Source organism: Gaeumannomyces tritici (genome assembly GCF_000145635.1).
Source record: "Gaeumannomyces tritici R3-111a-1 unplaced genomic scaffold supercont2.1, whole genome shotgun sequence".
NCBI lineage: Eukaryota > Fungi > Ascomycota > Sordariomycetes > Magnaporthales > Magnaporthaceae > Gaeumannomyces > Gaeumannomyces tritici.
In genome coordinates this window covers 4,320,370-4,342,373 of record NW_008804545.1, presented here as the reverse complement: position 1 = coordinate 4,342,373, position 22,004 = coordinate 4,320,370, and the positions used below count along the sequence as shown (strand labels likewise).

Sequence of the window (22,004 nt, the reverse complement as noted above, 5' to 3'; positions counted from 1 at the left end):
GGGGGCCCCTGCATTTGGTCCACGTGCCTCCAATCAGGCTGCCACCCTGCCCACGCCAAGCGCCGCGCTAGCCCAATTTGGGGACACTGCTTGGCGGTGGCTCTGGAACGCTCCAGCGCGCCCTCATGGCCCTCAAGGTGCCGCCTGGCTGCGAGTAATTGCGATGTGAAGGAGCGACCATTTTCAATCACGAGCCTCGAGTAAATGAGGTGCCGGGTCTTGACAAGGTGTGGTGGATTTGTGTTTAGACAACACACCTGGCACGCCACCTGGATGTACCTGGTTACCAGTTCCGGAAGGCAGCGTGCTCTCATCACTGTTTTGTTTGGTTGTTTGTTGCTCACATCGTTTGTTGAGCAGGACCGGCTGGGGTACCAAAGCCCTCAGAAATGGTTCATACACAATCATATGTATGGTGAATGTTCAATCCATGTGTAGCGTGGTAACGGCTCTCTCCATGTATCTTTGTAATAGGTGGGGCATCAGCAAGCACTGAGTGCCTTTTTTTTCTTCCTCATGGACCACAAGCGGGGTGGAGGGGAGCCAGTACAGCGAATTGCACGAACGATGACTTTCTGTGATGCAAGCGCTCAACTATGGAAACTTCGAAAATCTAACCCAACGAATCGAAGAAAGAAAAGAAGAGCATGATAAAAAGCCTGGAAGCCTGCCTAATAGCTAGATGATACACGGGATACCCAAAACTTGGAAAGCAAAACAGAACCCGTCATCGGCGCCATTTCTTTGATCCACCGCCCTATCGCGCAAAACTCCCGCCTCACGAGCGCACCTCGACCCCTAGACCTCCCCGGCGCGCGCGAGACCGCAGCATAGGCAAGAGCAAGACGAGACCGGCCCCCCTCCCGGCAGAGCCACCCCAAGATGTCGCGCCAAATATCGCAGCCGTCGAACCAGATCAAGCTCACAAACGTGGCGCTGGTCCGGCTCAAGAAGGGCAAGAAGCGGTTCGAGCTCGCGTGCTACAAGAACAAGGTGCTCGAGTGGCGCTCGGGCATCGAGACGGACCTGGACAACGTGCTGCAGATCCCAAACGTCTTCCTCAACGTCTCAAAGGGCCAGACGGCGCCGTCGGCCGACCTGGCCAAGGCCTTCGGCCGGGACGTGCCCGTGGCCGACGTCATACTCGAGATCCTCAACAAGGGCGAGCTGCAGGTCGGCGAGAAGGAGCGCGCCGCCCAGCTCGAGCGCGTCCACAACGAGGTCGTCGGCATCGTCGCGTCCAAGCTCGTCGACCCCCGCACCAAGCGCGTCTATACCACCAGCATGATCGACAAGGCCCTCGACATGCTGACCTCGCAGGCCCACGCTCAGAGGGCGAGCAACGCCGAGGACAGCGGCGGCGGCGGCGGCGCGGCCGAGGACCCCGCAGCCGCCGCCGCCGCCCCGGCCGTCCACAAGCCCGTCTGGACCGGCATGTCCACCACCAAGAGCGCCAAGAGCCAGGCCCTGGAGGCCATGAAGGCGCTGATTGCCCACCAGCCCATCCCCATCTCCCGCGCCAGGATGCGCCTGCGCATCACCTGCTCGACAAACGTGCTGAAGCAGTCGGTCAAGACCTCCGCCGCCGCCCCCAAGGCCTCGGTCAGCAACGACGCCGATGGTGCCGACCAGCCCAAGGCGCCCGGCACTGTAAAGGACAAGATTCTGAGTTATATCGAGCAAGTCGAGAACCAGGATGTCATCGGTTCCGAGTGGGAGGTTGTCGGCTTCGTCGAGCCTGGCGCCTTCAAGGCTCTGTCCGATTTCCTCGGCAACGAGACCAAAGGCCAGGGACGTGTTGAGGTTCTAGAAATGGCAGTTGTGCACGAAGATTAGAACCCGAAGGATCAGTCATAAAATGCAGTTATGTCCACGTCAACCTTCGCGCCTCACCCTTCTTGTGAACAGGACACCGGGCTTTGCCGCGAGACCCCTTCCCCTTGGCTAACCAAGCCGCCAAGCGGTGACAGTGATGATAGATCGTCTCGGTTACGCTGAGAAGTTTATACACCATAGACGTCGAAGATGTGGAGTGCGTGGAAAGCAAGAAATTCACAAGAGGCACAAACGCCATTTGCCATGAACCCTGTGTATTGAGTCTACCTTCCATTTCCGATGACCGGTGACCTTCAATGCACGTAAAGCAGTCAACGATGAATCCAGCCGTAACACGCCCGACCATCCACAATGATGAGAAAGAACGCCGAAAGCCAAGAGATCCCCCGACCAGTGGGCAAATGATCCCCAGCCCATGAAAAGCCCGAATTTTTAACCACCCTTCTTCTTGGACACACCGACGGTCCGGCCTCTCCGGCCAGTCGTCTTGGTGTGCTGACCACGGACACGCAGGCCCCAGTAGTGGCGGAGACCGCGGTGGGCCCGGATCTTCTTCAGGCGCTCAAGATCATCACGAAGCTTCGAGTCGACACCGTTGGCCAGGAGCTGCGAGTCCTTGCCGTCGACGATATCGCGCTGCCTGTTCAGGAACCACGCAGGGATCTTGTACTGGGTGGGGTTCTGGAGGATGGTGACGACACGCTCAAGCTCCTCGGAGGTGAGCTCACCAGCGCTGTTTCCGGGAAGAAATGGGTCAGCATGCCATTTTGGAATCACTGATCCTCGCCTTAACATAAAGACACGAGATGTGGAGCCATACCGCTTGTTCAGGTCGACATCGGCCTTCTTGACAACCAGGTTGGAGTAACGGCGACCGACACCCTTGATCTTGGTGAGAGCGTAAACGATCTTCTGCTTGCCGTCAACGTTCGTGCTAGAAGGTGAGCGGATGTCAGCCGTTGTCCATGATCGTCATCCATGTGTTGACTCCAGTTGCTCCAGCCAAGCCGGGTCTTGTGGTTTGTCTCGCCGGTCCCGATCCGGCGTCGTTTCGATTGGCATAGGTGAACAACGGTGGGTCGAAATGGGCGAGAAAGCAACAGTGCAGAGTGGCAGTGAGGCAATGCCTTCGGCTCGCGCGCTCGTGACTTTCGTGTCGGCGATTGTTCGGCAGCGCGCACACTATCCTGGTCGTTTTGCTGGTGGCGACCCGGGGTCGAGAATTCGGGGTGCTGGAATTGCGGAGAGTGGAAATAAACCTACTTGAGGAGACGCAGGATCTGTAGAGGTAAAGTGTGTCAGTAAGCAGGCACGCCAATCAAGCACGCCTCCACGGCCGGGTCATGGAGGGCTGGCGTTTTCGCGATGCCGACGGCGAGCTTTGCATTGCCGCGATGCTTTTCGACGTGATAGGAAACGTGGGGGGTTGGTAGCACTTACGAACTGGAAGTTCGACTTCTCGCCCGACACTAGCGACATGATGGGCAACTTGTCTCGAAATGTTGCCTTTGGATGGAGTTGACGATGCACCAAGTCGAAATGGAGAGAAAAGTCTAGGGCAATTGAAAAGTAGGGCTGGTGTGGGCCCGAGACTCCCCTCCGTGCAAAACTAGGGTAAATCACGTGTGCCCTTGCAAATTTTCTGGGTGGAGAAAACATGCACGGACCTTGGGCAGTGGTTGGATGCGTCGGCTCCGAATACTGTCTCCGCAGGGGTGGCGGAGCGGTCTTAAGTCCAGTTGTCTGGCCTCGTAGTCATAGGACTAATAGCTCAGTGGTAGAGCGTCGGATTGCAGATCCGCAGGTCCTGGATTCGATCTCCAGTTGGTCCTAACATTCTTTTTTCACTATTTTTCCCCCTCCCCTTCCGCTTCCTCTTTCAACGTTACGTAATGTCACCAATGCTCTTTATATACTTAACTTGGTACGCTTTTATTTTTCCTGCCTTCGAAGCTCCTTGGTATAGGTTATGAATGGATCCGTCTTATAGACTTGGCATTTTGTTTTCGCATGGATGCAGTACCGCGCTTCTCGATATTTCACCACATCGCCTACACACCGGTCCAACCAGAGTACGATGGAGGAGTGTTAGTGTTCCCCCCATGTGTTGTCGCAAACTCCTTGGTGGGTGGCGCCGCCACACTTAGTCGAGACGCCGATGCTCATATCACAGTCCTCGCTTTCCTAGCAGAATTTGGTAGCTTGATCTCAAAGTGCAAGCTTTTGTAAGGTGCTGTGCATGTTCCGCCATGGAAGAAATTCTCAAGCGGGCGGGGCGTGAGTCGTAGCAACTCGATCGGAGGACGACCGTTGGCTGCCAAGTTGTGGACATGATGGCCGGCAGCGAGGAGCTCGTGGCGCCCAGCTGGCTGCTACCTCAGTTCCTGATCCGTAGCACTCTAATCTTAAGAGTGCATGCGTCGACTGAGAAGGCCCAGCCTGGATGGGACACAGCACGCAGGGCCAGCCAAGCCAAGCTTTAGTGGCGCGCCGCCCATGGCTGAGTGCAATGTCGTGAAGGTCTGGGCCAAAATCTACAGTGACGAGACCCACCGGAGTGACAACTGGTGAGCGGACGCCAAGACACCCGAGTACCGAATTCCCTTCTGTCCCTTTCCTTTATAGCGGTATTTGATACACTACTATGCTCGATCTTTCATGTGGTATGTGTCGCATTTTTGTGATAGAAAGTTGAATATGAGCCCGATAAAATCATGGCGAGTTGGTGATTACTCACTAAATAGCATATCGAAGCAGTCTCTTGGGAAAGCTAGAAAAACGAAGCAAACGGCGGCTCGTTTATCGAGCTACCCCGCTTTCATGCTCTTACATACAAGACTCAAAGGCAATGAGCGGTGGGCAGATCAGCCCCTTGACCAAATTATATATAGAATTACCCACCAATGGGGATATGTTGCAAGCTTGTCCTTACCACCCTAGAACGGGCTGGGTCTGAAGAGGGAGTTGGTTTCGGTCTACACGCGCTGGTGGCCTCTTATCATGAGATCCTGGCTCGACATACTGTGTAAGCCAACTGGTGTCGATGCCGGTCCACAAGCGGCTGGTAGCCTCGCATTGGCATTCCACCCGTCGTCCCGTTGGTCCGGGGACTCTTCCTGGCAAGTCTGCATTCAGGGAAGGCTCTAGACATAGTTACCAAGGATTTACTCGGAGTATAAGTAGATGGCAAGCTCCCCATGGGTATCGGTTGAAGAAACGTGAAGCCACGCAGCACCGCTCCCAAGCTCTCAAGCTCCCAAGCACCGAAGCACCGCCCAGACCTTTCAGTCAAACCCGTCAATAGCAATCATGTCTGTCCTCAAGATCTTCCTGGGCCTTGTCCCTATCATTGCCACCTGCGCCCAAGGGGCTGCCATCAGCCCTGTCCTTGGGCAGCCCTAGGTAAGTTGTGGGCATTCCCATCGCCCCCATCGAAAACAGGGGATCAACTCCTTTAGGAGCTCAAGTAGCTTTCTAGCTCGAAAGGCAATTGTCAACTTTAGTATCTGACTGTCCTCCCGGAGGGCTTCAAGATGAGCGAGACACGTTGGGACGTCGAGATCCGTCCTGGCGAGAAGATCTCGCTCAACGGCACCATCGAGTCCGTGTACGCGCAGCTCCTGGAGCTCAACCCCAACTACGAGGCCGACAACGCGGAGCAGATCTCAGCCCGGCTCGCCAAGCTGGAAGAGGAGACTGCCGCGGCTCAGGGGAAGCAGCTGGCCAAGCGGGATCACACCGAGTGCTGGCGGCTGCGTCCCCAGATCAGTGGGAGCGCTATCGAGGGGGGGATCCGGTACCTCTGGCGGGTTGGTGGCGACGCCTGGATCCAAGGCGGCACGTGCTCGCGAGCCAGCTGCTCGTGGAACTTGGCCATTGGATGGTGCAGCTACGTGAGTTCTCCAGGTCCCTCAACAAAGGTGGTGAAAAGATCAGGATTGCTAACTCTTTCACTCTCGATCGACACCAGCGAGCTGGAGGCGAATGGTGGATGTCCCCAGGCGGATTTCCATGGGTAAGTCCGTATCAGCCTGCGCGTCCCGAGTCTTTCCATCTCTCTCTCTCTCGCTCTTATTTTGGATGAAAAAAAAGCTTACACTTTACTAACGCACACGCGATTCTTATGGCAGATCGGCCATGCCGCCAACGTTGTCGCGAATGACCGCGGCAACCAACAAGGTAGCCTTACTGTTAACGGCCAACGTTACCATGATTCTCACGTTGCCGTAACGGTGGACCAGGGTTACTGCTAGGCTTCGTCGCCATAATACCTGTGTGGGCACCTGGCGTCAGGGCTTTGGATCCGCCCGCGGAGTCGCAGCTCGAAACAGCAGGCCGACAGTTTCTATGCGGTGGACCTCAGACTTGTAAAGTCCTAACCACCTAGACCACGTACGTTTCCCGGGAACGAAAGCTGCTGCGCCAAATCAAGCGTATTAGGGGAGGGGCCGACGCCTTCTCGTTTCCTGGCGGTATGCCAGTTGACCTAGATCTCGGATGGTCGTTAGATCCTCTGGCTGGTGTGAACAGCCGAAAATTGGGCGATTAGCTGGATGGCAGGAATTAGCGGCACCAGAGCTTCGGCGTTTGACGGAGGTCCCCCCCCTTTAGGCTACGGGAGGATAGCGAGGGTTCAGTAGGAAATTAAATAAATCGAGAGTTGATACGGTCAGAGAGAAGGTCGAAACGATGTCGGCTATGGTTTATGATTTATGGTATCGTGCGGGTTGTAGTATCTGCAAAATGCTGACTAACCGGATTGGGGTTGTTAGGGGCGGGTGGCCTGCTGTGGAGGCCGGCTCCTGATCTCCAGCTGGCGTTCAACTGCTCCAAAACCCAGTCATGCCAAGGTAGCACAAAATACGTTGGACACGCCTGTTGGTAACTGATATATGACTCGTTTTTCTTCACTTCACAACGAGGCCTCGGAAAAGAACCAACGCATTGTCAATTCTCATCCATATCTGCTAGTAAAATGGCTACTCAGCCTCAAGCCGTGCCACTCTGGCTTGACTGCGACCCCGGCCATGATGTAAGAAGAAAGCGGCTCAGGTGCCCCTGCACCGGTTTGGCTCCTGAGATGCAGAGCCTCATCGTGGGACGTAGCGCAATGCGGATCCAACAAGGGAGGCTGCTAACGCTCGCCCTTCCCGTGACTTCCCCGACTAGGACGCGTTTGCGATTCTCTTGGCTGCCTATCACCCCATGATCAAGTTGCTAGGCATCTCGACCGTGTTTGGGAACGCATCGCTGGAGTACGTCAGTCCCCACGGCGTGATGGCTCGTCCGGGCCGCCAGATGAACGGACAAGAAGATGAAAGGGAACTTGCCGGCTGATGTGGACGTGGGGACCGCCCGCCGCTCAAGGAAAACCACGTACAACGCCACCTCCATACTCACTGCCATCGGCAAGTATGATCAGGTCGCCGTCTACCCCGGCGCCGCCAAGGCCTCGGTCAGGCCGCCGCTGCACGCGCCGACCGACATCCACGGCGAGTCGGGCATCGACGGCACCGACCTGCTGCCGGAGCCCCTCCGCGGGCCCGACAGGTCCGTCGCCGCCGTCGACGCCATGGCCGCCGCCCTCCTGGCCCAGGCCCCGGGCACCGCCTGGATCATCGCCACGGGCACCGTCACCAACGTGGCCGAGGCCATCGCCAAGTACCCCCAGCTGGTCGGCCACATCGCCGGGCTTTCCATCATGGGCGGCGCCGTTGGGGACAACTTCACCTCCGCCGTCATGGGCCAGGTCGACGGCGTCGCTCGCATCGGCAACTGGACCCAATGGGCTGAGTTCAACATCCTGGTCGACCCGGAGGCCGCCGACTCCATCTTCAGGAACGAGGCGCTGGCCAAGAAGACCACCATAATTCCCCTCGACATCACACACCTCGTCCTGGCGACCAAGGACGTCCAGGACCTACTTCTCTATGGCTCCGGGGCCACACCGACCGCCGGCGGCAAGCCCAAGACGACGCTCCGTCTGATGCTCGTCCAGCTGCTCAACTTCTTTGCCGAAACCTACAGGTGAGATTTTCCACAACGGAGCACCGGTCCCTGCTGTGCGGCGCTTTAGGGGTTGCCGGCGGCATCTTAGTGTGTTCGGTAAGGAACAATACGCTCACCTCTTCTCCAGAACCGTCTTTGGCATCGATCAGGGACCTCCTCTGCACGACCCTGTCGCGGTGGCCGTCGCGCTGCAGGGCCTGGCGGGCGGCCACGATATCCCATTCTACGACTACGACGTCAGGGCCGAGGCCGCCTCGTCGTCGTCGCCCTCCCCGAGGCGGCGCGAGCGCTTCGCCGTGACGGTCAACACCGAGGGCACGCACGAGGAGGCCAAGGCGGGGGCGCACACGGGCCGCACGGCCGCCACGCTCCTCCCCGAGGGCGCCGAGGGCGTCACCATACCTAGGGGCCTGGACATCCCCAAGTTCTGGACGGTGATGGAGGAGTGCCTCCAGAGGGCGGACGATGCCAACGCGGCCGCGGGCCGTGGGCCGTGAAAGGAACCCACCACGCCTTGCCGTGGGGAGGCGATGCCAAGCGCCGCGCTGGTGAGGGGGCCGGGCCTGTTTCTGTCTATCATTTTGCCATTGGCACTCTACCTCGCTCCAAGTTCATCTAGATATGCACCTTACATAGACCATAGACTACATGGGAACTTGAGAGATGCGCTTTTCGATGTCCGCTGATGCCCAAGTAGGTACATGTTTACCACTGATGGCTATCATGTGCCGAGGCCAAGCCCGTGGCTATAGGTAATTACTATCAAAGGTTCTCCCCTCGACACATCTAGTTCCCTCGTTACACACCAAGATAGGTAGACCCTGGGGCGGCTATGCATCGTCAAGGAGCCGAAATCAAAGACTCTCCTCCGAGTAGCACAGAGCCACCCAATGTGAGGAGCAAGGCCGTTGGGTATGCAAAGGTACACCTCGCGCAGGCCCAAGTCCCCAGACGGGGTTAGTGGGTAGTAGGTGGCTTTGGGAAGACGGAATGAGTGCCGACGCTTGAATCGCATCGAGACTGCCAGGCCGCTACCGAGATGCATACCGAAGAGCAAGGGCGACTGCAGCCACACTCAGCCGCAAGGCCCCCATCGCCAATCACGGTGACGGTGATGGGCCCATGGCATACACAGTATTGTACTACTGCTGCTGCTGCCCCCCTGGCGCCAAGGCCTGAGATGGGGGAGGGGCTGATTGCTCGTTAACTATTTCATTTTGCATTTCTTGCTTTCAACCTTCTTCGTCTTTCACCCGAGCGCCTAGCCTAACACCGCCGGACTTTTGCCTTTTGCATTTCAACTATCACATTTTGGGGGCTTCGTCGGGTTTATCGCGGCCGTTCTATCGGAAACGTGAGCTCCCGGAAGCCTTCCCTGTTTTCCCGAACTCTAGGACCCCGGGCAGTCAGTCGCCTCAGCAGTTTCCTTTGTCGGGACGCGGCGATGCCCCTTTGTTGGCTGAGCAATGGCTCAATAGGAGGGAGTAAATTAGCAGTGGCCAATAGCCTGATATCCCGGGCTGTATCCTGCATGCAGAGAGCTCCCCCGGCATTCTGTAGAGACGTCGGCGTCGGCATTTCTGTCGACGGCGACGTCTCCGCCCTCAGCATCCTTGCTCTGTTGATCTTGGATACTGGCAGAAAAGACATGCAGAGGGCAGATCAATTCAGCAACCTAGGTACCTGGTCGGCAGGCATTTGGTGGAGGCAACGAGGTTGGTTGGTAAGCGAAAAAAAAGTTTGGGTATCATCCGACGACCGCCACCAGGGGGGGACTCGCTCGGGCTTCCCGACGGGCTACGCGCGCCTCGCGTGCGGTGCCGCATGGGCTGATGCGATGCAACTCCTGAGCAAATGCTTATTTAGGTCCCATCCGTTGCTACATGTTCGGACGATTGGGCTCGTTTTGGGATGGAACTCTGAGGCTCTGCACGGCAGGAGCGCGCTGCCGGGGCGGGATGTGCGCCCATCATGTCGACGGGTGCGGCAGGGAGAGTGGAAAGGAAGAAGAAGAAGAAGAAGAAGAAGGAGAAGAACTAGAGAGCGAGGCGGGCATGACACAGACGGGCGGCATGTCGATCGTCCTTCTAGAAGCAGGCCGGAGAGTCGGCGTGTCCGGGAGTGTCGAGACGCCAAAGACGTCACAGCCGGAGGGTGCTCGACCAAGGACGGAGAACTGACGTCCCTTGGGAGCAATCCTACGAACTAGGATTGCGGCAGAAGGGAACGGTGGGTGGAAGCAACGTTCCGTTTGGCCTGTTGACGCTACTGGTAAAGACGCCTGCCTCCTCGTCTGCGTCTTCTACCGCTTGGCGTCCGGGTTTTTTCCTCCTCTTCAGCGCCCAACAGCGTCGTTGGGAGCAAGCTAGACATCACACCTTCTCGTTTGGGAGGCGGACGAGGAAGGGTGAAATCAATGCTCGAAACAAGGCTAGCGAGGGCGCAGATGGCCCGTTGACGTGAAAACGCATCCATCCGGCTTCCCCGGAAGCACGCATGCGCCGTCGACTGGCACCACCAAGTGCCAGCTTGGCAGGTTCACCGCGACGGCGTCACTAGGTACTTCGCTAGCGGCGGCAACGTCTGGGAGCCAGGCCTCGCACATAAAACAAGACTAATATAAAAATCCACGGGATGCAGGCGTGTAGGAGCCGGTTCCTGCATTTTTCTTGCAGGATTCATTGGCCAAACAACGGCTCTGGATGGGAATTGCGACCCCACACACCTTTTTGATGATCAGGTCTGACCGGTCCTTCCTGCGGGCTCGGATGGACGCCGCGAGGTCCTTTGGTCGGCTGTGTTCCTTTTCCTCTCTCGCTCGGTCTCTTCTCCTCAGAACCGGCTAGGGTTCCAGAAGGTGCCGTTCCCTGGATCCGAGATGGGGATGCTGTGGGAGAACAGGTTTGCAGAAGAGGGTGGGAGGCGAGAAGGAGGGCGCCAATCCGGCGGGCATTCTGGCTAAAGAAGATCAAACGACCAACCGCACACCTTTGGAAGGGGATGGATTATTTCGACGGGCAGCTACTTACCTTGGTAGGTTATCCTGCGTTGCTGCCATACTGCCCGCGACCGGAGTGGCTTAACCCTGTCTACTGCGGCAAGGAAGGTGAGGGAAAGGGCAGGCAGATGTCGTTAGCTCGCGCGTCATGGAATGGAATGGGGCCATTTGTGACTGTCCCGGCCTGTCCCGGCTTTCAGCTAGCTGGGTTGGGGTGTTTTTTTTTTCCTTCGACGTGGCAGGAATCGGGTTCTCCCGACGCGCGAAGGAAGACGACGTGACATGGACTGCTCGGTCGTCGAACCTTAAAAAGAAGCGGCGACCAGGGCGGCCGGCACAAGACATGGGAAGACACTAGACGAGAATCCATGCCGGGATTATTTGCCCCATCAGGCAGGGGGTTTCTTCAGGTCGATACTTTTGCCTGCCCAGGCTTGTTCGGCTGCTCATGGCCTGTATCCGCGTGGCATCACGATGGCCGCTGGTTGCCAGAGTCCAATCAATGGCCGCCGGCCACCCTGTCTGGGTGTGGGTGTTGGAAATGAAGCCCTGTCGGGTTATGGTGGTCAGAAATGGAGTTTGAAAGCTCAGCTGGGGAATATTGTTGGCCCAGGCCCAGCCCACATGAAGAGCAAGAGCTCGCCTCTGTCGGTAGCCCGGCTCGAGTTTGATCGACAGACGTCCCTTTCTTGCGTGCTGTCGACGTCACGATCCCATTGCGTTGCCGGCGTTCGGCCCGTCGCTTGTTGAAGCGATCACGTAGCTTTTCTGTCGGTTGTTGTTGGCCTTGGTCGAGGTCTCCTTTCATTTCCCCCACTCAACCATTGCCGACTGTGATGGAGTACACTCGCTTCATTGATGCTGATGAAGCCCCCACATTTTGATCAATTGATCTCGATCAAGTCTTTTGCGTTGCCCAGCGAGAGGTACCCGTCCATCTCTACCAACCCATGTATCCATCCACCTAGATACCTACCTATTTTACACCTATCCTGCACCCAGTTGAGCACATGGACCTCCTCAGCACAGGAACCAACATGAATTATTAGCCGAACCAATTCCTCCACGGTGTGTGTGGTTGCCGCTTTAAGACAATGCCGTCAGACACGATGTGCGCGAAAATTCAACGCGCCAACATATTCCTTCTTCTTCTGGAAGCTGTACCACGTCGGCGGCCGATTCGAAAGAACGGTCCACGCCACCTGCCGGCGTCGTACATGCGGCGTAGGGCTTCGGGGTGGCGGGAATCGGATCTCTGTGGCACATAGACCGGTGGGCGGGGGCATTTACCAGCCAGCTGGATCTGCCCGATCCGGTGTCACCTCCCTGCCCGCTTGGCCACGTCGGCCGTGTTGGTGCCGCTTGTGGTCAGATGAAAACGAAGGGTACCATCTGCGAAGGAAAGAAAGGATAAAAACCCACCCAGTAACAGGGGGGTTAAAACTGGAAATCACAAGGGTAACGAAAGGGGGGTCACGTGGTGGCATAAAGTCACTGCCATTGTTGAAGTTGGTAAAAGAAGGAGAGAAATCGAGAAAAGCTTTTAAAGGACGAGAAATTCTCGAAGTTTCGTGATATCTTCGCAAGTCAGCAAAGCCCCTGCGATCTCCAGTTTCAAACCCCCTGTTGCCCCTTTGTTACTGGGTGGGTTTTTATCCTTTCTTTCCCTCGCAGATGGTACAGGTACAGGTCTCCAGGGCCTGTAGGAATGATCTGTGGGTCGTAACATTTAATATCCTGGAGACCTATAACATATAAATACGCGCCCGGAGACTTTTTACGCATGTAGGTAGATGGGCGAAATTAAAGGATAGACTCGGAGCATTTCTGTTGGCAATTCAATGCTGTCTTCGGTTCGACTGTCGCCCTTGTCCCCCTAGGACGGGGCTTGCCTCTGCTTCCTGGGTCTGGCGCAGGATGAACAGCATTCAACAGAAAAAGCAAGAAAGGGCGGGATTACAGAGTGGTAGAAAGACCAGGTAGCCGGTCAGGGGAAAAGAAAGAAAAGAAAAGCTCCGATCCTGTTTCCCGCCAGTGTGCTCATCTGCTTTGTCTAGATTGAGTGTTATCCGATCTGGACAGAGCACAATTTCACTACTGCTCTGTCTGGGCAAGGTTGGGCTTCCACGAGCGCTCAATGGCGCTGCTCAAGATATCAGGTATAGTTTTGGCGGTGATATCGACGGAGCTGAGGGATACAACAGCCAGAGAGCCCCACGTGCCGAGGATTTGATTGGGTTGGCGCCGGCTCAAATTCCTAGCTGCCTGGCCAAGCCCGGGCGCTACGGAGAATGTTTAGTTGATAAAATGACACCCAATATCCCGATGCGCCAGCAAAAATTCCGCGGACCCCGACCTAGCGTCTACCCATGTCGCAGAGCCAAAAGGCCTATACCCGCTGTAGCGTCCTTGGCTGAGAGACAACCACCTGTGTTAGGTATGCATCTCGGCGCTCTGTAAGAGTGCAGCAGGGTCAGGGGGTTTGCCAATCCATGCCGCAGGGCGGTGGTGTTCGGTTGGCGCCCACGCGCGCGCCCTGGGAATTTCCATGCCGGGATCGACAGGCTCTGCGGGATCGGGCAGGGATCTAGGAGCTGCCGGCTGCGCTGCCCACAGACATCCGTGGTGGGTGGGCTGGGGGTGAGGAAGCAAAGACTTTTGCGACTACGTGGATGTACGTACCAAGGGAGGTACCCGGGCACCTCGTCATACTGTTTTGTCCTTGGGCTAAAATGGCGGAATTGGACGACGCCGCTGATGCTTGTCGTGCATACCTAAGAAGGACCTGTCTCGGTTCCTTCGCCCCGACTGGTGACACCGGGCAAAGGTCCGGTATTGGACCGCTGTATATTACCTCAGTGACATCGGGACGTTCCTGCATTCATGCTTCCAGATATCATCCAGGGGTCGTGTTGTTACTGGCCCACCCACCCACCAACACCTCCATTCGTCCTGTGCTCTTCTCTCTCACGGCCTGTTCCTGGCCCGACTGGTAGTAGACCACCTATAGGTAGGTACCTACCTAAGGCACTTGCCGTACATGGATGTGCAAGCCCCCCTGGTCGAGGCCCACGCCATGCCATGCTGTGTTTTTTTTTTGTCTAAATTTTTTTTTTTTTTTTCAAGCAGTCAATTTCACGGGCCGCTCGAGCCAGTTTTGAAGGATGCGATGATGGATTGGGCGGATCGCCGCCTCTGACGGGATGAAGAAAAAAATGTGCCGAAATATGGGACGACCCATTGGGGATTGATTTTTGGTGGGCAGTTGACATGACATGCACTGGGCAAACCCTCCCCCCAGCCAGTATCAGATCCCAAGAGGCTGATATGGGGCAGCCCCTCACTGACGAGGTTCAGCAGCGAACTGGCTCGGTGGCTATTCTATGGGAAGAACGGGTTTATGGACAGGCCAGTCAGCCCATAACACTATGCCTGCTGAGTCGGTTAATATTCTAGATTGTTGCCCATTGCCTAGAATGCCTGCAGCGCTTGCTCTCGCTGAGATTGAGGCGAGCAGGAGTCGTTCGCTAACCATGCGTTTCAAAATCTACGAACCGGGGCCAAGATCCGATTCTTCCAAGTTAAGGAAGACTGAGCATGATATCCGAGGTCTGGACTTTGCCCATCTAGCCTGCTACCATGCTCGCCGTCGTCCGGGATGAAGCTGGGCAAAAAAAGCAAAAAGAAAAGTGCAGGGGTGTGCGACTGGGCGGTGCGCCTTCTCCCTCTCGTAACTCTCATCCCCTCCCTCTCTCTGGCCGGGTGCAAGCGCCCTCCCTGTCTGGTACATGCATCCCTACATGTTACTCCCTCTAGCCATTAGCCATATCCATGTAGACGAGGCAATTGGGCACTGGTGGCACGCAAAGCCCAGCCCTCCGAGTGATCCTCCATGCGTCCTCTCAGCCGGCAGGTCGAGCGATCTGTGATCTCCCGCTGCCAATATCTGACCAGGGGGGGCAGGATGCTTGACTGACCAGTTCGGCATCCCGCACCTCGTCACTTCCCGGTCCACCCAGCCCATGCATATAATTCCTGTCGAGCCCCATGGGTCGAAAGGTACGGAGGCGAGACAAGACGAGACGAGAGCGAAGATTCTGGGGAAAGCCCTCCGAGCCCTTTTTTCAAGCGACTTTTCCTTGGCCGCGGACCATTGATCAACACATCCCGATCGAGAGCAGGAGGCGGATTGTCTGGGGTTTGACTTCCGATCAAATTCCCTGCGTCAAGCCATAAGAGAAGCGCCGGGAGCGCCTACTTGACGAGATTTATTATCGAAGGGATCAAAGAGACCAAGAACAACGATCCGGGATAGTGGAGCTCGCCAACCCCGTTCCTTGTATGTATACTCCTCCCTCTTACTCACCTCACCGCCACCGTCGCGAGACCTACGTCCTCGATTTCCAGCCTGAGGCGACAAGTACTTGGCTCCTGGGCAAGTGGCGCCGCAGCCATAGTAACGCTGTTTAGTGATCCAGAGCCTGCCGTAGTCGACGTCGACAACCATCCAGTGGCCCTTTGTCCAGTCTTATTTCCTCAGGGATTGGCGAGACGGGAGTGAGTATTCCTGCCAACAGTTCTGCTACCTACGGTAGGCGGCCGTTGGGTTCACCAATGAATTAACCATTCCTCCTCCTCCTCCTTATCTCTCTGCCTTCCCTTATCCCCTCCATCCCTTCCTTTCCTTTCCCGTAGCTGTGCGGTGTCAGGGGTTCCGGCAAGATGCAGGCACTTCCTGGCCTTCAGGAGTGGTCCCACCGCTCTTTCTCCTCCTTACCCCAGAGGCCTGCCTGCTGTGGTGGGCTAGGGTTGGGCCAATGGACATTATGTGTCCACTCAGCTACTTCCCTAGTCCAACCCATGGCCGTGTTGCGAGGGTGGCAAGAGTTTGTCATCTGCCAACCTGCCTGCTAGCTGCGTACTTAGGTAAGGCAGCTAGGTAGCCGCCACACCCGTCTTCGGGATCCGTATGGGCAGATACATGTATCTGTCCGCGTGTGGCCCGCAGGGATACCGAGGGGTGGCGCTGGCAGTGGGTGTGCATGCCGTGGTCCACATGGTGTCTCTTCCCCTTGTCCTGGTGCCGTCCCGCCCGCCATGTCCCGTCGAGTCCTCGCTTACATGAGCTCTCGCAGCTAGAAGCGCCTGTCGAATACAGTAAGGAGAGCCCGGCCGGCCAACAGCCAACCGCGCCCGGTTACCCGTTCCATCGACCCCGTTGCCCTCGGCCGAGCCCCCGTTCGCGACTGCCGACAGTGAAGCACCCTCAACCTCCCCGCATTCACGCGGCCTCCAGACGACGGCCAAATTTGGGTGGACCAGCCTCGGGGCCTGCGACCCTGTGGCTCAGCGAGGGCGGCCTGTTGTTGTGGAGGGAAAGGTTGGGCTCTCGGAAAGAGTGTGTCCCAGCTTCCAAAAACAGAAAAACTGCACCACGGGTCCAGCGCAGGAGCCCCCCTGCCGCGCCTGCCCGCACACACAATTCAAGACTTTGGCGGTACCAAACAACGCTCGACGGACCCCAAACCACTGACAGTCGACCCCAGCAGAAATAAAATAAAAAAAGACGGCGAACCAAACATTTGAAAACCCGGCCGCCTCCACGCTGCCCACGCCATCGCACGCCGTCTGATGCGCTGCAACCTCCCCTCCAGCGCCTGCCGCAGATCCACAACAGTCCAGCCATCCGCCCAGCCCTGGCCCTCCACCCTTGCCGCCCACATCCTTTCGTCCAGACTCGACGCCGGTCAACACGGGCCAGACTGCTTCCCTCAACCACCAGTTGGCCAAGAGACAGGTCAAGCAGCTGCCTACCACACACTGCCACACACCTAGGTGGCCTCTGGCTCTGGACAGGGGGACCGACCGCCCCAGAACCGACTATCGCCTGGGATTCGATAGCGCCAGCGAGTGAGCGTCTGCGGGCTGCTGAGCTAGTGCGCCTGACTGCAACGTGTTGGGTGCTTGGCGTGTTCTGGTACGTAGGTACCTCGTAGGTAGGTGCTGTGCCTTTGATCCCTCGTGGCTGTCAGTCCAGTTCATCTCCTCCTTCATCCCTGCCCATACCACCTCGGCCACACCCACCTGCCTCAATTCCACCTTCGCCTTACCGGGCTTATCCCGGCACATGCGCCGTCGAGCCCGGCCGGCTCAGGGTGTCGGTTACATACCTTCGCGCCCCGTCCTGCAGTCTTCTGGCCGTGCTGCCATCCCCACGTCAAGCTTCCGTGGCTCCCCGCTCAGATTCGCCGTGCCCCTGGCCCATATCGACAGACACCCCCCTTGCCCATAGACCTGCCGCCGTCCAGTCGGATGAGGGAACCTGGACTGGATATTTGAGTTGCCTCCCTCGAAGCCCCGCCCTGGACTACACCCCCTTGTCTCGTTGCATGGCTTTTGGCTTCCCGTCCTTGGTCGTGTCCAGTTGGACTACCCCAGATCAAGAGCCGCTGCCTAGACCCTCCGTAACCAAGTCTGGTAGAGCTGTGGTCCCTCCGCACCGACGGCATGTGGCCCAATCGCATCCTGTCTCGTTTATCGAGATTTTCAGTTCGAGGTTTTGCAATGGACTGCTGCTTTTGCCTGCCCTTTGCTTACCAGTCAGCTCTTGCTCCAGACAAAGAACCGGGCCGCAAGCCGGTGACCCAACCAAGGCGTCAACAAAGCTGACGAGCCCACCTGTCTATTTACCCCCTTACCTATCCGTCTAGAGGTACCTACCTGCCCAAACTCTGCTCATAAGCTCCTGGAAAACCATCCACCCGGCTAAGCTGTTTCGTTTCGAAGGGCTGCGCCTATCTATAATCAAGCGGACAGACCCAATATTCGCGTAACCGAATAACCGCTGCAGAAGGTCGAGCCTATTAGCTGCTACTTCTCATCAATATCAAACCAAAAGGGAAAGGACAACGGGCCGAAACACGTACCTGCACGCGAACGCGCGACAGCCAGCAAACCATCCTGCAAGTCCTTGTCCTTGCCAGCACTGGCACCGCCACCTTCTGGCGCTTAGTTGTTCTTTTAGGCGCCTGCTCGCTTCGGTTTCCTGCCCTCGCCTGCGCAGGCCTTTTTGGACAACATTGCCCAGGGAGTCGGTCGTCGGTTCCTCCTTCGCCCTTGCAGACACATCAAGCCTCTCGGAGACTTGAGAGCGTAACCTTGCACGCCCACAACACCTCAACTGAATCCATGACGGACATCATGTCGTACCAGTATCCGCCGCCGCCCCCCAACGGCGCCGAGATGGGGATGTCGGCTTCTGCGTACATCCCCACCTACGAATCCCTTCAGAGTTCTTCCGAGCTGGGCATAGGGCCTGAGCATGACCCAGCCTTCTCTCCAAGAGACCGCCGCGACTCTTTCTCAGCGGCCATGCATCTCAAGAGGTCCATGTCGACACCCGATGTTAGGCCACATCTGCCTCTTCAGCAGGACCACATGCATCAACAAGGCCAGCCGGCCGATCATGCATCTTTTCTTGCTGGGGAAAAGAGGAGGAACAAGCTGGGGTACCATCGCACATCTGTAGCTTGCGGTAAGTGACATCTTCGGGCTCTTTTCCTCACCCAGATGGCCAGAGAAAGGTGGCGGGGTGGGAGCAGGGGCCTCTGTGGTGCCCTGCTGAGCGGCGTGTTTAGCCTGACAGGGTGACTAACCGCAATATCTGTGAGCCTTGCACTTGCAGGCCATTGCAGACGCCGAAAGATCCGATGTATCCCCTCACCAGACGACCTGCAGGGTCGGTGCATCAACTGTATTCGGTTGAAGAAGGACTGCACCTTTTTCCCGGTCGATCAGCAACCGCCGCCGCCACCGACGGACAGCCGACAGAAGTCCGGGTCGCGCTCCTCTGTTGGGCCAGGAGGGGTGCCATCTGCTTCCTCCTCGCCAGCCATGGCCAGCGGGCATCCTTCGGAGATGCACGCCGGGCAGCATTACACGCATCCGCTGGTGATACCCTCGATGCAGACGATGGCGCCACCATCGACAAAGTCCGCTGGCGGTGATGGCTTAGTAGTCGCAAACGCATCCACAACTCGAGCGTTCGAGTACGGGAACGTGTCCATGGCAAGCTGGATGCCCGGGGATGGCGTACCTAGCAGCTCCAGATCCTACTCTCGAGAGTCGCCCGTCACTCCAGCTTTTTCGCCCTACACCACCAGTGCCGCGCCATCCTCGGCAACTTGGACGACGCCCGGCAGCGATGCCCACTCGCCTCGTGACGACTTGGGCTGGCCAACCTACCAGCCTCCCCCAACACGTTCCATGTCGTTCGGGTCCGAGAGCCTAGGCAGCCACCACCATCACCAACACCACCAGTACCCGTCCATATCCCAGGTCGCCAGCCCGGGTCGGTCCTACGACAGGAAACTGTCGTCCTTGTCCGCAGACATGTATCCCGTGGAAAGTAACCCGGGAACGACGCTGGAGCACAACGTCTCTCTTTCGGCAGGGGCCGTACCGCCATCGACTTACGGCTCGTGGAATGCATCCTACTCTCAGGGATGGTATGACGAGAGCGGGGGGGTCGCAGACGAACAAGGCCACCATTCGGCCCAGAGTCAGTCTCAAGGCGCCGGCATCTATTATGCTAATAGATAGACCGGACTCCTGCCGCGTATTTTGCACTCGGAGACCTGGTCATGTTCGTTGTCGGCGGGACGTGCGTTCGTGTTGGTGTTTTCTCCTCAACTCAACTCCACCCTCACATGGCCTCCAGCCTCTCAATCGGAAAAGCAGCAAAAAAAAAAAAAAAAGATCATGAAAAAGAAAAAGAATACGACGGGGAAAAGAAGAGGAGAGGGCGTCGAAACGAGGGAGAATCTTGGGCATACCTGGCGAAGCCCTTGAACCTTCTACTCATTTCGGGCTTTTTGCAGAATCAAGAGCAAAGAGAAGGACGTGGGGGCGGGCATTTGGCGGACAATGCCCAAGCCACAGCCTCTTCAGATCCCCACGCGCCGTGAGCGTAGCACGCGTCTCGGTTGCGACGCAGCCACCTCATACACAGGAGGTCGGTTGTCTGTCTGGGGTTGTACTCCTGAACTACGGTGCGAAACCCCCGCCCCTGCGGATCTAGGCAAACACGACAACGGCACGGCAAAGCGCACCGACGAGAAAAATATAGGCATGCCGGCACCGTCGGTGGCAGATGACCAGGTCAATCTATGAGCCGCCGGAAGAATCTCGAGGGCACGGCGACGGCTTTATTCGCGACCAGGGAAGCCTTCCGGGCTGCCTACTCGAGCTTCCAAGATCGAACCTACTAATCGAGCGTGGCGCTAATATATAGTGCAGGTAAGCACCCTTCCGGCAAGGCTTCCCAGGCTACAAAAAGCGCGTCCCGGCCCGGCCCGAAGTGGGGAGAACGGCCCTCATTGCTGTCTTTTCTTTCTTGTTTTGTTTTTTTATTCTTATTTTCTAATGTTCTATTTCGTAATGCCTCCTCTCCTTCTATGCCATATCAACTTCCCCGTCTTCTCTTGTCCTCTTGGTGCCCGATTTCTTCATGTCCGATTTTCATCTATCTCATCGTCGCTTCATGTTCTCATTTCCTGCTAAGTCTTCCTGTAGCGGAGCTGCGCTTCGTTTATATTGGGCTACTGGGCTTGCTTCTGCTGGTGATAAATCTAGATCGGGGTTTGGCGGCGGGGGCTCTATTCAATAATGACAAGGGAAAAGAGAAGGAGACAGGATACGGCCATGTGGCTGTCTGTCCCCTGGACGGATGTGGGTGATTTCGTGGAGAGGAGCCCCTTTTTCATTCTTCCGCTTCTCAAAGCCTCTCTTTACCTCCTTTCGCTTCTTTGGGAATCGCTTCTGGATCTGAACGCTTATTTAAAAGTTTGCATTTGTCACCAATTCGTAGCTACTTTTTCCCCCCAATCTTGTCCTTTAATATTTGGACCTTTCTCAACTCTCCTTTCCTCTTGTCATTTACGCTACCTAGGTACCTAGATGAGACATATTGAACGACTTGTAAATCGAGCCAGATCCCACCCTCCCCTTTCTCTTGTGCAAAATGGCATTTGGTGACTAGCATGGAATGTGAAAACAGAGCATATTGGGAAACAAGGCCTGCCTAGCACCACGAAAGAGGCGGAAACAGGGCAGTAGCGGCCATCACGGTTCTGTTATACTAGGGAGAGTCACGACATGATTGCCACAGACGCTTGCCCCGCCTTGACGAATCAAATTGAACATATCTACAGGGCTAGTGATTCCCACAAAACACAATGCCAGCATGTCATGGCAATAGAAAACACAGTTACGACTCCAAGGTCAAGATGAGGGCCAGCAGGGCGACGTAGGCGCCGAGGCTCAGGGCAGCCAGCAGGGCGACGCTGTTGCCGCTGGTGCGGAACTTCTTCTTGGGCGCGGGCGAGAGGCGGGGGCGGGCGGGGCCGCCGTCGTCGGGGGCGGGGTCCTCGCTGAAGAACTGGCGGTTGCCCTCGTGGCGGCGGTAGGCGGCGATGAGGAGGATGCAGAAGCCGTAGACGGCGAGCAGGGCGCCGATCGGGTAGAACTCGGACGTGAAGATCTTGAGGATGATGAGGGCGAAGCTGAACTGGGAGAGGGCGGTGCGCATGTAGGCGCCCTCGAAGGTGCGCTGCGCCGCGCGGATCTCGACGAGCCTGGGCGCCTGCGTTAGTGGGAGAGGCCGACAACAGCACGGGCTCGAGGAGGAGGAGGAGGAGGGTGTCCGCTTGGGGGGCGTGGAACAATAACAAACAACAAAAAACAGGGCGAGATGGATGGGTTTGGAGGGGGTGAGGTGCGTGTATGCAAGGAGGTTGGGAGACATGCAGGGAAGCAGGGGGCCTGCATCCCATGGCGGCTTGAGATGAATGTGCTTTTGGGCTCCCTCCGCATTACGGCAGCTTTCGTCTGTTGTCTGCCCAACCTAGGTAGTGCGCCGTTTGGAGGTCCAAATACTTGTCTGGGTCTCAACAAATGGCTGTATATCGGCCCACCTAAATCACCTACTAGATAAGGAAGGACGGAGATTCGCGGTGAGGACATGAAACAGCAGCGGGCAGGCTTGTAAAGGGAACAACGATAGCAAAGGCGGGGACGACCGGCAGCAGGCAAAACAAAACAAGGCTACGGGAACCATGTGGCATGTTTTGGAAGGGGAATAGGAGTAAGGAAAAGATACAAA

The 22,004-nt window shown here is 56.9% G+C and overlaps 10 protein-coding genes and 1 non-coding gene across 12 annotated transcripts in view; 7 read left to right on the top strand and 4 right to left on the bottom strand.

Moving 5' to 3' along the window:
• Positions 1-524: 524 nt before the first annotated feature.
• Positions 525-2,077, top strand: GGTG_01356 (shwachman-Bodian-Diamond syndrome protein). Its single transcript, XM_009219120.1, has one exon. It carries the CDS (start codon positions 883-885, stop codon positions 1,834-1,836), a length of 954 nt encoding a protein of 317 aa, XP_009217384.1. The 5' UTR covers positions 525-882; the 3' UTR covers positions 1,837-2,077.
• On the bottom strand, positions 1,945-3,400 carry GGTG_01355 (40S ribosomal protein S18). Its single transcript, XM_009219119.1, has 4 exons — positions 3,277-3,400; positions 3,100-3,116; positions 2,657-2,770; positions 1,945-2,569 (listed from the first exon to the last, which is right to left on the bottom strand). Exons 1-4 carry the CDS (start codon positions 3,313-3,315, stop codon positions 2,269-2,271), a joined length of 471 nt encoding a protein of 156 aa, XP_009217383.1. The 5' UTR covers positions 3,316-3,400; the 3' UTR covers positions 1,945-2,268.
• A 196-nt stretch (positions 3,401-3,596) lies between these two features.
• Positions 3,597-3,668, top strand: GGTG_20012. Its single transcript has one exon. It is a non-coding gene; the product is annotated as a tRNA-Cys (tRNA).
• A 1,617-nt stretch (positions 3,669-5,285) lies between these two features.
• Positions 5,286-6,089, top strand: GGTG_01354 (hypothetical protein; the record flags this gene model as incomplete). The annotated part of the gene is made up of 3 exons (XM_009219118.1): positions 5,286-5,729; positions 5,807-5,851; positions 5,967-6,089. The coding sequence occupies exons 1-3, from the start codon at positions 5,370-5,372 to the stop codon at positions 6,087-6,089; spliced, it is 528 nt and encodes a 175-aa protein (XP_009217382.1). The 5' UTR covers positions 5,286-5,369.
• A 576-nt stretch (positions 6,090-6,665) lies between these two features.
• Positions 6,666-8,527, top strand: GGTG_01353 (uridine nucleosidase). Its single transcript, XM_009219117.1, has 4 exons — positions 6,666-6,868; positions 7,006-7,091; positions 7,204-7,863; positions 7,973-8,527. Exons 1-4 carry the CDS (start codon positions 6,812-6,814, stop codon positions 8,340-8,342), a joined length of 1,173 nt encoding a protein of 390 aa, XP_009217381.1. The 5' UTR covers positions 6,666-6,811; the 3' UTR covers positions 8,343-8,527.
• A 1,201-nt stretch (positions 8,528-9,728) lies between these two features.
• GGTG_01352 (hypothetical protein) lies at positions 9,729-10,025 on the top strand (the record flags this gene model as incomplete). The annotated part of the gene is made up of 1 exon (XM_009219116.1): positions 9,729-10,025. One exon carries the CDS (start codon positions 9,729-9,731, stop codon positions 10,023-10,025), a length of 297 nt encoding a protein of 98 aa, XP_009217380.1.
• Positions 10,026-14,805: 4,780 nt separating this feature from the next.
• On the bottom strand, positions 14,806-15,525 carry GGTG_01351 (hypothetical protein). Its single transcript, XM_009219115.1, has one exon. It carries the CDS (start codon positions 15,348-15,350, stop codon positions 15,069-15,071), a length of 282 nt encoding a protein of 93 aa, XP_009217379.1. The 5' UTR covers positions 15,351-15,525; the 3' UTR covers positions 14,806-15,068.
• A 106-nt stretch (positions 15,526-15,631) lies between these two features.
• GGTG_01350 (hypothetical protein) lies at positions 15,632-16,649 on the bottom strand. The gene is made up of 2 exons (XM_009219114.1): positions 16,419-16,649; positions 15,632-16,182 (listed from the first exon to the last, which is right to left on the bottom strand). The coding sequence occupies exons 1-2, from the start codon at positions 16,564-16,566 to the stop codon at positions 15,779-15,781; spliced, it is 552 nt and encodes a 183-aa protein (XP_009217378.1). The 5' UTR covers positions 16,567-16,649; the 3' UTR covers positions 15,632-15,778.
• A 1,394-nt stretch (positions 16,650-18,043) lies between these two features.
• GGTG_01349 (hypothetical protein) lies at positions 18,044-19,444 on the top strand (the record flags this gene model as incomplete). Its single annotated transcript, XM_009219113.1, has 2 exons — positions 18,044-18,381; positions 18,667-19,444. The coding sequence occupies 2 exons, from the start codon at positions 18,044-18,046 to the stop codon at positions 19,442-19,444; spliced, it is 1,116 nt and encodes a 371-aa protein (XP_009217377.1).
• A 324-nt stretch (positions 19,445-19,768) lies between these two features.
• Positions 19,769-20,014, top strand: GGTG_01348 (hypothetical protein; the record flags this gene model as incomplete). The annotated part of the gene is made up of 1 exon (XM_009219112.1): positions 19,769-20,014. The coding sequence occupies one exon, from the start codon at positions 19,769-19,771 to the stop codon at positions 20,012-20,014; it is 246 nt and encodes an 81-aa protein (XP_009217376.1).
• Positions 20,015-20,830: 816 nt separating this feature from the next.
• GGTG_01347 overlaps positions 20,831-22,004 on the bottom strand; it is a gene marked incomplete at its 3' end in the record, with an annotated part of 2,699 nt that continues 1,525 nt past the window's right edge. The window contains exon 3 of one of the 2 annotated variants that reach the window (XM_009219111.1): positions 20,831-21,477. In XM_009219111.1, the coding sequence (XP_009217375.1) occupies positions 21,111-21,477 (367 nt within the window). Of the gene's footprint in view, positions 21,853-22,004 lie in introns of those variants that run through there. The other variant, XM_009219110.1, reaches the window with a different exon arrangement.

Coding starts and splice junctions, on each gene's coding strand:
- GGTG_01355 (XM_009219119.1), bottom strand. CDS start 3,315: ATGTCGCTAGTGTCGGGCGAGAAGTCGAACTTCCAGTTC. Junction 2,570..2,656: donor GATGTCGACCTGAACAAGCG/GTATGGCTCCAC, acceptor TCCCGGAAACAG/CGCTGGTGAGCTCACCTCCG.
- GGTG_01356 (XM_009219120.1), top strand. CDS start 883: ATGTCGCGCCAAATATCGCAGCCGTCGAACCAGATCAAGCTCACAAAC.
- GGTG_01351 (XM_009219115.1), bottom strand. CDS start 15,350: ATGGTTGTCGACGTCGACTACGGCAGGCTCTGGATCACTAAACAGCGT.
- GGTG_01353 (XM_009219117.1), top strand. CDS start 6,812: ATGGCTACTCAGCCTCAAGCCGTGCCACTCTGGCTTGACTGCGACCCC. Junction 6,869..7,005: donor ACTGCGACCCCGGCCATGAT/GTAAGAAGAAAG, acceptor TTCCCCGACTAG/GACGCGTTTGCGATTCTCTT. Junction 7,864..7,972: donor TTCTTTGCCGAAACCTACAG/GTGAGATTTTCC, acceptor CCTCTTCTCCAG/AACCGTCTTTGGCATCGATC.
- GGTG_01350 (XM_009219114.1), bottom strand. CDS start 16,566: ATGTGGGCGGCAAGGGTGGAGGGCCAGGGCTGGGCGGATGGCTGGACT. Junction 16,183..16,418: donor GCCGGGTTTTCAAATGTTTG/GTTCGCCGTCTT, acceptor GCTGAGCCACAG/GGTCGCAGGCCCCGAGGCTG.